This window comes from Drosophila elegans, unplaced genomic scaffold (assembly GCF_018152505.1).
Source record: "Drosophila elegans isolate 14027-0461.03 unplaced genomic scaffold, ASM1815250v1 contig_149, whole genome shotgun sequence".
NCBI lineage: Eukaryota > Metazoa > Arthropoda > Insecta > Diptera > Drosophilidae > Drosophila > Drosophila elegans.
This window is the reverse complement of record NW_024545513.1, coordinates 10,785,608-10,797,524: the sequence shown is the minus strand read 5'-3', so window position 1 is coordinate 10,797,524 and position 11,917 is coordinate 10,785,608. Positions and strand designations below refer to the sequence as shown.

Sequence of the window (11,917 nt, the reverse complement as noted above, 5' to 3'; positions counted from 1 at the left end):
CACTCTTATGACTATGCGTCTAATTTTGGCCAAGTTACAACAAAAGGATTGTTTAGGACTTTGTTTTTTTTACAAGTCTCAAAAAACCCCAAAAAAACACGCAAAAAAATCAGTTTTTTAATCACAACCCTGGGAAGTAATGGTCATAGGATGGAATGTCATACACCGGCGAATTCGTCATTAAATTTCCAATCAAATGGCATTTACAGTTTAAAATTTTTCAAATTTTCGAATTTTCAAAAAAATTGATGATGTACCCCCTTATCAAAAATGCAAAAATTGGCCAAAAATCAATTTTTCGAAATATTGATTTTTAAAAATCGGTTTTTGCATCAAATCAAAAATAATTTTTCTAAGCCGATTGGGGATGGGTAGAATAGGTCGCCAGCTGTTCAAAACAGTCACTCTTATGACTATGCGTCTAATTTTGGCCAAGTTACAACAAAAGGATTGTTTAGGACTTTGTTTTTTTTACAAGTCTCAAAAAACCCCAAAAAACACGCAAAAAAATCAGTTTTTTAATCACAACCCTGGGAAGTAATGGTCATAGGATGGAATGTCATACACCGGCGAATTCGTCATTAAATTTCCAATCAAATGGCATTTACAGTTTAAAATTTTTCAAATTTTCGAATTTTCAAAAAAATTGATGATGTACCCCCTTATCAAAAATGCAAAAATTGGCCAAAAATCAATTTTTCGAAATATTGATTTTTAAAAATCGGTTTTTGCATCAAATCAAAAATAATTTTTCTAAGCCGGTTGGGGATGGGTAGAATAGGTCGCCAGCTGTTCAAAACAGTCACTCTTATGACTATGCGTCTAATTTTGGCCAAGTTACAACAAAAGGATTGTTTAGGACTTGGTTTTTTTTACAAGTCTCAAAAAACCCCAAAAAAACACGCAAAAAAATCAGTTTTTTAATCACAACCCTGGGAAGTAATGGTCATAGGATGGAATGTCATACACCGGCGAATTCGTCATTAAATTTCCAATCAAATGGCACTTACAGTTTAAAATTTTTCAAATTTTCGAATTTTCAAAAAAATTGATGATGTACCCCCTTATCAAAAATGCAAAAATTGGCCAAAAATCAATTTTTCGAAATATTGATTTTTAAAAATCGGTTTTTGCATCAAATCAAAAATAATTTTTCTAAACCGATTGGGGATGGGTAGTATAAGTCGCCAGCTGTTCAAAACAGTCACTCTTATGACTATGCGTCTAATTTTGGCCAAGTTACAACAAAAGGATTGTTTAGGACTTTGTTTTTTTTACAAGTCTCAAAAAACCCCAAAAAAACACGCAAAAAAATCAGTTTTTTAATCACAACCCTGGGAAATAATGGTCATAGGATGGAATGTCATACACCGGCGAATTCGTCATTAAATTTCCAATCAAATGGCATTTACAGTTTAAAATTTTTCAAATTTTCGAATTTTCAAAAAAATTGATGATGTACCCCCCTTATCAAAAATGCAAAAATTGGCCAAAAATCAATTTTTCGAAATATTGATTTTTAAAAATCGGTTTTTGCATCAAATCAAAAATAATTTTTCTAAACCGATTGGGGATGGGTAGTATAAGTCGCCAGCTGTTCAAAACAGTCACTCTTATGACTATGCGTCTAATTTTGGCCAAGTTACAACAAAAGGATTGTTTAGGACTTTGTTTTTTTTACAAGTCTCAAAAAACCCCAAAAAAACACGCAAAAAAATCAGTTTTTTAATCACAACCCTGGGAAGTAATGGTCATAGGATGGAATGTCATACACCGGCGAATTCGTCATTAAATTTCCAATCAAATGGCATTTACAGTTTAAAATTTTTCAAATTTTCGAATTTTCAAAAAAATTGATGATGTACCCCCTTATCAAAAATGCCAAAATTGGCCAAAAATCAATTTTTCGAAATATTGATTTTTAAAAATCGGTTTTTGCATCAAATCAAAAATAATTTTTCTAAACCGATTGGGGATGGGTAGTATAAGTCGCCAGCTGTTCAAAACAGTCACTCTTATGACTATGCGTCTAATTTTGGCCAAGTTACAACAAAAGGATTGTTTAGGACTTTGTTTTTTTTACAAGTCTCAAAAAACCCCAAAAAAACACGCAAAAAAATCAGTTTTTTAATCACAACCCTGGGAAGTAATGGTCATAGGATGGAATGTCATACACCGGCGAATTCGTCATTAAATTTCCAATCAAATGGCATTTACAGTTTAAAATTTTTCAAATTTTCGAATTTTCAAAAAAATTGATGATGTACCCCCTTATCAAAAATGCAAAAATTGGCCAAAAATCAATTTTTCGAAATATTGATTTTTAAAAATCGGTTTTTGCATCAAATCAAAAATAATTTTTCTAAGCCGATTGGGGATAGGTAGTATAGGTCGCCAGCTGTTCAAAACAGTCACTCTTATGACTATGCGTCTAATTTTGGCTAAGTTACAACAAAATAAATCTTTAGGACTTTGTTTTTTTACAAGTGGTGTGCGTATTGTTTTGACGAAGTTACAACAGAAAAGAATGTGAAGAATTCATTTATGTATTGTAGTAAAATGTTTTATTTTTTTTCCTAGAAATCTCCTCATCAAAAGATTGAGAAGAATCGGAAACAAGAGCACCAAAGACGGCAGGTGGCACTGCAGGTGGGTGGGCCGGCGCAGTTTATTGAACCTTCCACTGGCCAATTGAGATATTAGTGGCTCTGCCATCGGTGATTCGGAGCACCACCCCCTGGGCCCCCCACCTGCCCCTTAACACCCTGGAGCCCCCTAAGCCTATAGGCGCCCACCCATTAACCCTTAACTGGTCGGCTGGCAAGCCAAGTTGCAATTTGGCCAACACTCATTCATTATGTCTCACAGTTATTTGGACCGGCTCGTTTGCAATTGGATTCAATTTAGTTACGAGTCCGCTGATGGGATCGGCCCCACCCCCTTCGCCTGCCACTCCCCCTTTTGTAGTGGTAGCTTGGGGAAAGGGAAAGGGGCCAAAACGTCCGAGACACGAACCACGCCAAAATCGATATGACTCGATTAACGTGCTTGGATCGTCTTCGTCTTCGTCGTCGTCGTCGTCATCGTCGTCGGTGGTGCTATTGATGCCGGTGGTTTGGAGCTGCAGCCTGAACTTGTGCGATTTGGAGCCGATCTGCAGCCGCCGCCCCAAGCTGCTGCTGGATGTTGGTGGCGCCACACCAAGGCCGATCGAGAAGTTCCCGAAACTGTATAGAAACTTCCATTGCTCAACCAGCGCCAAATTGAACCTAGCTCACTATAATATATGTAATTAATATAATACAAACATTATTTATAAGTATGAAGAAATAAACTGTAGATAAACTACACACACAAAAACCTTGTTTAAGAACGTTAATTCCAAATTTAATGGTCTTAAACAAATTCACTTGAAGTGCAAATAAAAATAACCAGAACGTTTAAAAATTAAAGACATCCTAAGATAGTAAGTTTCGGTTAAATAAAATGTATTTAAATCAAATAAGAACTGTTTTAAATTTAATATTTTCAAAATTTATTAAAGTATTTAATACTAAATCGTGCAATTTAATACGCATTGTATTTAAAATTATGATTTAATATTTAATTGAAATATTAGGTATACAATTTACTATTCCATTTTTTGTATCAGTGAACCTGTTATAGCCGAGTCCAAAAATTAAATTGATTTATTCTTTTGTTTAGGAATATCCACCAAATTAATGACAGACTTAGGTAACCGATAAAATCGTTACGAATATTCTTGAATTTTGCATAGGATGTCAAGGCAGGTGCTCAATTCGAACTCATGGATCCCCCCTCGAGATCGTATAGTCTGGAGCCAGACTCCCAGATCGGGCAGCTACTTCTACTTTGCGTGGTCGCGTTCATCATTTTGGTGTCTTGTTTTGTGGGTTTCATTGCTCTCGAGGCCCCCAAAACGATCGAAACCAAACCAAACCAAACCAAGCCAAACCGAGCCGAGCCGAGCCAAGCCGATCCGATCCTCCGTTGTTAAATAGCTGGGCGGAACTTGATGAGATGATGGGCAATTATCTGCGGGAGGTCCCGCACACACAACACACAGGGGCGTAGGAGGGCGTGCAGGGGGGCTGGCAACAAACTATGTCTTACAACGTTGTGTTTTTTGTTGCCTTTATATTTTCTTTTGTTTTTGTTTTTTTTTTTTTTTTTTTTTTTTTTTTTTTTTTTTTTTTTTTTTTGGCCTCGGCAATTGCGATTTTGTGGTTGCGTTGCGCATGCGCGCCAGCTTCAGCGCCATCGCCATCAACGCCTCACGATTTCAATGAGTGCGAGCGGGAGGGCTAGAAGAGCGAGGGAGATGGCAAGACGGGGGGAGGAGGGACTGGGCCCCCCAGTCGGTGCGAAAGAGAGGGGCACACACACGCTGACTGCTTTTTAGAGGGAGAAAGACACGCGTGCGCACTAACAAGCGACGACAGCTGAGATCAGTGTATGTTTGGGGAGGTGGGGGGTGGTTTCGCCTTATAAGGGGGCTCCGGGGGGAGAGAGGTGGTGCATCAGGGGAGGTGGTGCTGGCATCTGGGCAGCAGCGGCAGCCAATCATTGCCTCAAGGCCAATTTGGGGCAACGAAAGAGTTGCAGTTGCGTAGATCCATTTAGTCAGCCAGAGATGACAAGGATCCATTTGGAAAACAGCAAACAGGGATCCAGATAGCCAGCCACAATAATAACTTACAGCCGCTGTTTCTAAAACAATCATCTGCAAGTATATAGCAAAACAAACATATAACAGATCAAGTATGTATTTAATTTAAATGAAATAAAAATAATTGACATTCTAAATATTTTATTCGTTTTCAGAAATACACTTTTCTCCACTTTTTGAGACATTTACTTTTCTTTAAATTAAATAAACTAAATAAATCCTTTTTAAATATTCTAAACATATTATGTTGTTATTAAAAATGTTGAAATTAAATTAAATAGTAAATTTAATTTTTTTAAATTGTAATTTTTAAAATAATATAAATCAAATCACAAATATTCTTCATACTTTTTAACACACATTGATGTTAGAAAAATCTTTGGTATAACATTATTCGTTTATTATATTTTAATCTAATCTTAGTTTCTGGATACAAAACATGAACAAGAAAAAAAATGGTGTTGTGGCCCCAATGTTTCTAAAAACATATTAAAACATATTAAGAAAAGTCCAAAAAGTTAATACTATTGCTTATTATTTAATCTTATCAATAACTTTTTCTTTGGGAATGTGTAATATTTGTTTATTTTTCTACGAGTGTATAAGTTAAAGACTTTTTCAAAAACCTAATGTAGATCTCTGCTTTAAAAGGGCCAAATGGTCATCACTATGGGCTGGAGGGACCACCATCGTGTGGTGGTGGTGCTATTGGTGGTGGTGCCTATGCCGGCGTCCCTGCGGTGGCGGCTCTGACGGCTCTGGCGGCCAAACAAACACGATGAGGCGTTGTTGGCGTCAGGGAAACTGAAAATACTGAATACTGAAACTGCAGACGGGCCGAAAGTCCCGCTTCTGCCAACCGGCGACGCCCTGGCGACTCGAAAGCGGTAGAATCTCCGAAGACGGCTCATCTAGAGTGGCACGAAGGAGATGTGGGGAACTGAAGAATCGGAAAATCGGAGGAATCGGGGTGACCGGGAATTGGGAATCGGGAATGGAGAATGGGGAGTCGAGGCTGACACGCTGGCATTCGATAATTGCCTTGGAAAGTATGCGCCTCTCTCGATTGCAGTCGCTGTCTTCTGGCACAGTCTTCTGGCGCATTCTTCTGGCACAGTCCTCTGGCCCAGTCTTTCGCTTGATTCTTCTGTCTTTCAGTCTCGCACTCGCTTCGATTGGCTGTCCGTTTGGAGAATCACTCAACCGGGGTATTGAGTTGAGGGGGGTTTGGTGCACAAAAGGGGGGGCAAATTACTCTCCACCGAATCCATTGGCAATTAATTACTTTTGCCCAGCACACAGCAATAGCTGTGAGAAATGATTTCATTTTGCGGCAGCCGCTAATTGGTCACAAAAGTCGCGAGTCTCGAGTCGCGAGTCTGAAGTCGAGAGTTGGAGATGAAAAAAACAAAAAAAATGGGGAGAATAGAGTGATCTTCATTGCAGATCTTAACCGTTCCTGTAGCAAATATCGATCACTAATGGTTGAGCTTCATGAGATGATTTTAATGAGTAGCTCAGATAAGAGGCAAAAGTCGATGAGGGTAACAACTATAAAACTATCCGTGCTTAAACTATAATTCTGAAATATTTCTAAGCCTCGATTTTGGGCAAACAAAACAAATTGGCATTATATTAAAAACATTTTAGTAACATTTATAATAAGCGTCTTAACTATTCAAAAACATTTTTTTTCAGTAACATGTCATTCTTCAAAAATGTTTTACCGAGCCGCTTTGATCATTATTGCCTCTATTTGGAATAGATATGAACTTAATAATAGACTTAATAATTAAATAATAATAATAATTTAAGGGCCAACAAACACGTATATTTTTTTCATTTAATAATGTTTGATTTTAAAAATTAGTTAATTTCACAGAAACAAACATTACTGCTTATCAATTTTTTTTCTACACCTAGAAATTTTTAAATTAAAATATTGTAACCAAGCAATTACCATGAGATCACAATTATTGAGATGTCGATCCGTGTAACAGTAATTACCAAACTTTGATGCTGCGATCTGAAAATGTCAATCCAATTGCCCCGATAGATGTTAAAAAAGGCACAAAAGATCGAGGGGTTCGACCCGGCCACATCCTTTCAGTCCTTGAGGATTATCCCTAACCACCGTGGCCGTATCCTGATCCCTTATCCTGGCTTATCGGGGATCTGCTGTGCAGATTCAACTTAATTAGTGCCCGCCAAGCCACTGGGCCACTCCAGGATGTCAACCCTAACTACTTTGCCTTGCCCCGCCTCACTTTACTTTTCTTTTTCGCTATTAAGCTGGAGTTGGAGATGAAGATGGAGATGGAGCTGGAGCTGGAGATTCGGGAGCTAAAGAAATGGCTTGCCATTTCAATAAGAGGAATGATGAATGACAGTCGCAGATTCGCTGATTCGTTGATTCGCTGATTCTGGTTACCCCGAAAGCCGGAAGCCAAGGCAGTTGGCCGTGTGACGGCTAGTGATGCATGCATCCCACTCCGAAGGCATCGCCATCGAAATTGCAGAAAGGACAGCCAGGACATGTACACTGGGCAAAATTGGGGCACAAAATATTTGGATGGTCTCCTTTAAAAGACAGTTACATACTAAAAATAATTATTTATCATTTCCAACGACATATATTTTCAATCAAAAATAAATTGGTTTTGAAAAAATGATTTCTTAGGGCTCTTCTCAATTTTATCAAAATCTATTTGTTTTATAAAAATGATTGTAATCAAGAATATGTTAAAATAAATAAATAAAAAAATATTTATTTACGAAAAATTTCTTTGCTGTAACATATGCTCAATATAATAATTATCTTATTCAGGGCTCCTATCCTTTTTAATGAAATCTATTTGTTCTGAACCGAAACAAATATTCTTACACCGAATTTACACTTAATCAAAAAACAACGTTAAGTTTTTTAAATTCTAAATTAAATTTATACACTTTTAAGGAGTTTTTACTTATTTTTTTTAAGGAAAAGGCTATGCCGTAAAATATTTTTCTGTGCATTCTCATCCATTTCGGGCTGCCTCGAGTGCGTGATTGCTATCAACAGCTTGATTTTAATTTCACCTCTCTTTCGCTTTCGGTAAACAAAGGCCTGTCCTTGTGTTTGTTTTTGTTGTTCGGCTTGCTGTGTTTTTCCAACTGTTTTGCCAGCGATTTGAGTCCTGCGTCCTGTATTCTGTGATCTGTGTCCTGTGCTATGTGCTCTGTGTTCTGTGTTCTGTATTTCGCATTCTGCATTCTGCATTCGGCGTCCTGCAAGGCACTTCCTTCTGGCGGCGTTCAGCGGAGCGGATGAGCCGCATAGTTGGCCAGCAAGGTGGAAAAATCAGAGCGCCAGGACACAAGGACTGAGGACTGACGACTGAGGACTAAGGACTTAGGACTAAAGACTTAGGATGCAGGATATAGGATATGCGGACGGGACTAAGGCAATCTGTGCCGCATAGTTGCTGCACAATGAGCTAGCCGAGGCTCAGCCCAAGGATAATTACTTTTGTGCAATTATGCGATTAGTTTATAGGCCAATAAGTTTGTAAGAATCCTGCCTGCCCGGCATAATTGATGCGCTTAGAAGCGGTTAACAATACTGGCAAAACGGAAGTGCCACACGGAAAAAAAAAACATTTCTAGACATTACCTTTGACATTTTCAACCTTATTTATCGAGGAAATCTAAGAACTGTTTAACTGTTGTTGGACTACACATTAAGTTTTTCTACTGTTTATATTTTTCCATTTTTTTTTTTTTGCAAATTGTCCCTAAAGCAGCGCAACATGTCTAAACATTTATCTTTGAATTAAGCTACATATTTAAAAAGGATTTGTATCAATGAATTATAAGTTATTTGATCAATGCACAATATTATAATATTTTAGACGCTAGCTATTCTGTTTTGTGTAAATTTAGCTTATTGGGTTCACATATATTTCATAAGTAATTTGTTCATACCTAAATAATTATTTATTTCAAACACTAGTTCTCTATTTGGTTCATGGTTCATTTTAGCAGTACATTTAAGTTTTTTACTGCAGATCTTATGACTCATGCAGATATAGTCTTGGCCATCGATCTCATCCTCATCCTCATCCACATCAACATCTGCACTGATTTAATCAGCAAACTCGAGCGAGACTAAAGCACAAGTCGTCCATCGCTCAACCATCAATAAACCGCTATCAAAATTGGCTTAAGTGGTGCATGTGGATGTGGGTGGTGCGGTGGGTGGTGGGATGTGTATGGTGCAGCCACCTGCGTGGAACCCTGCATTCCCAATCCCGATCCCGAGCCCATGGGGTGGTTGCCATTGGCGAGTGATATATTTTTCACGCTCATAAAATAAATGTCAACCATAAACCGTGACTAAGTCGGGAGACAAACAAATTACTAAATAAACGCACATCACAAAACCGATGGGGGAGTGGCCTTGATGATCTAAACTCATATGCGGCGGACAGGGGCGTCCCTTAGAGGGGTTTAAAAATAAGTACATTTTTAAAAGGATAAACAATATTTGATGTAGGGAATTTAAAGACAAGAATACAAATATTTTTATAAGAGTTTCACAGAATTAAAAAGCAATACAAATAATATAAAATATATATATGAAATACAACGCTTATGAGTTGCTTTAGTGATATGAAAAATGTATAGACTAAAGCCATATACATATTTTAAGGGAATTTCTGATTTGTCTCGTTAAATCAATGATTTATAAGTAGAATACAAATTAAATGGTACAAGGTACAATATGAATACAATTAGTCAAAAAATGCATGTTCCACTTAACTGGCAGTGTAAGTAACTACATGGAATAAGTAGTTAAAAATTATATTGTATAACTATCTAGGAGTATCTAGTCTATTCCTGATAACTTCAGAGAAATTACAAAAAAAAATGTGACTATTTGATATTCATAAATTCTATCAGCCAGTGAACGGACATATCTAAAGAATATAAAACCCCCTTAACCTTTTGAATACACCGCTCCTGCCCTCGACAAGTGTCCACCACCGATTAGATGGCCACTATCTAGTATCCAGATGCCACCATCCCAGCGAAAAAAAAAAATAACACCCACATGTGAATCGAAATTTAGGCCTCATGCCCGCCGCATCCGCATCCGCATCCAAAATGTAAATATTTAATTTCGAAACAGTGTAACTAAAGGGATTTGAAACGCGCGTGGCTGGCACACTGGATTATTTTTGGGGGTGAGGTGGAAATCAACGGAACCCGCAGGATTCGACATGGTCCAATTTCTTGTGGGTTGGGAAATTGCCCTCGTTGTGACATGTGAAATGTTGCAGTTTTCCTTGCCCTTCGGAGTGGGATTGGTTTTGATTTGGCCGGAGGATTCGGTTTCAGCCGAAGGACGGGTGCTGAATCCTTAAGATTTTGGGAGCAGGGCATCACGGGGTCGGCTTTCTTGCGGTGTTGCTATATTTTGCATGCTCTTTCTACACTCTGGGAAAAAAAAGAAATAATTAAATTAATAAATGGGCTTAAAGTCTGCGATTAACAAGGAACTGTTTTTTGTCTATAAACATTTCTTATATGCCAACAATCTTTTAAACCTTAATTCTTCATAACTAATGCTTTAGGTTTAAAACAATTTTCTTAAAAATTTGTAAAACAATATTGTGATAAATCTTTAACGGATAAACTAAAATCTTAAATTTAAATCATCATATTTTGTTTGAACATACTTAAAGTTTAATTATTTATCTGTTAATAAAACAAGCAAATAATTTGTTGGTACATTTTCTCTTACCACTTAGAAGTTCAACGATTTTCCGCCGAGTGTTGTCCACTCCCTCAGTTAAACTGGCCACATAACAAATGACATGTGTCAGTGTCCTTTTTTTATGGCCAAATAATATCGAGATAAGCGGCGCATTAGACAAAAGCCAGCCAGGCGACTTCCTTCAGTTGGCTGCGGGTCCCTGGGGCGTCCTTCCAGCAGGACCTCGACCTGGACACCATAGGTGGGCCATCATCCTTTTCATCCTGCTCCTGTTACTGCTCCTCCCCCTTTTTATTTTTCTCAACGCCTTTCCAGACTCAAAAGTTTTTGCCCTTTGCCCTTTTTTAATCGATTGATTGCTGCGTGTTTAGTTTTTTATGCGGGACCTGGCTTAAATCCCCGTATCCTGGGTGTCCGCCTGCCTCCGGATAAGATCTAATTGCAAATTGACTTGGGCAAAATGGAAAATTGTAAGTTTAAAATCCCGGGCTTTTACTTTGGCAGCTGACCATTAAATTTAAGTTGTCCCATCAAAAGAAAATTCATTTTGCGAATTAATTTTTTGTCTGAAAGAAAAGATTTAAAATAAATTTTATAAATCTTTAAAAGGTAAAGAACTGTTTTTTGTCTATACAAATTTCTTATATGGCAACAATCTCTTAAACCCTAATGCTTTATAACTAATGCTTTAGGTCAAACATAATTTAGGAAATGCCTATGGCTATTATAACAAAATGTTATTTAAAATAAATGTATATAACCAAATGGTGTTTTATTTTATAATGGCTTGTTATGTTATTTGATTTCATTTTCTGAATCCACTAAATGTAACTACAATTTGGCTCAAACTTTTTTAAGACTTTGCCGCAAGTCTTAAAGTTTTGCTGGATCACCTACATTTTTTTTGGGACGCTTGGCTTTTGTTTAAAATAAACATTTATTTACGGCCCTCGGCTCTGAACTTTATGGATATGTGGCACTCCTCCCGGGCAATCAAAAAGGTCTCCTGGCCCACCCATTCTCGCGTCCTGGGATTCCCCCTTCGGGATTATTCTGACGGCAATCAAATGTTTTGCTAAATGCTAAAGACCACAGACCCAGCGGGTGATATGGCGGCTATAACAATAACATCGGTGGCTGGGCTAGTGGGTGGCTGCCTGTGTGGTTGGTGGGGTTAGACGGGTTGGAGGGGTTGGAGGGGTTAGAGGTCACACCTCTTGGCTGGCTATGCAAATCCGGCTGCTCTGGTTAATTTTGTATGCGCTGACAACAATTTAATTTCCAAAAGCCATAAAAATGAAATAAAATGTTCAATTGTAGCTGTTGGGCGTGGATTTGCCCTTGCTTTTTTTTTTTCTGTTTTTCCTGTTTTTATCTTTTTAGATACTTTTTGTGGGGAGCGGGTGTTTTGGGGTGACTCTGATTTGGTTATTGAAATTTGGATTCGGTTCTGGTGGCTGCACTTGGCA

General features: G+C 37.8%; 1 protein-coding gene across 1 annotated transcript; it reads right to left on the bottom strand.

Annotated features, from left to right (window-relative positions):
- Nucleotides 1–3,039: 3,039 nt before the first annotated feature.
- Nucleotides 3,040–3,894, bottom strand: LOC108137068. The gene is given in 3 exon segments (XM_017258574.1): nt 3,040–3,116; nt 3,119–3,238; nt 3,807–3,894. Coding segments are annotated over 3 exon segments (285 nt in total).
- Between the last annotated feature and the right edge of the window lie 8,023 nt (nt 3,895–11,917).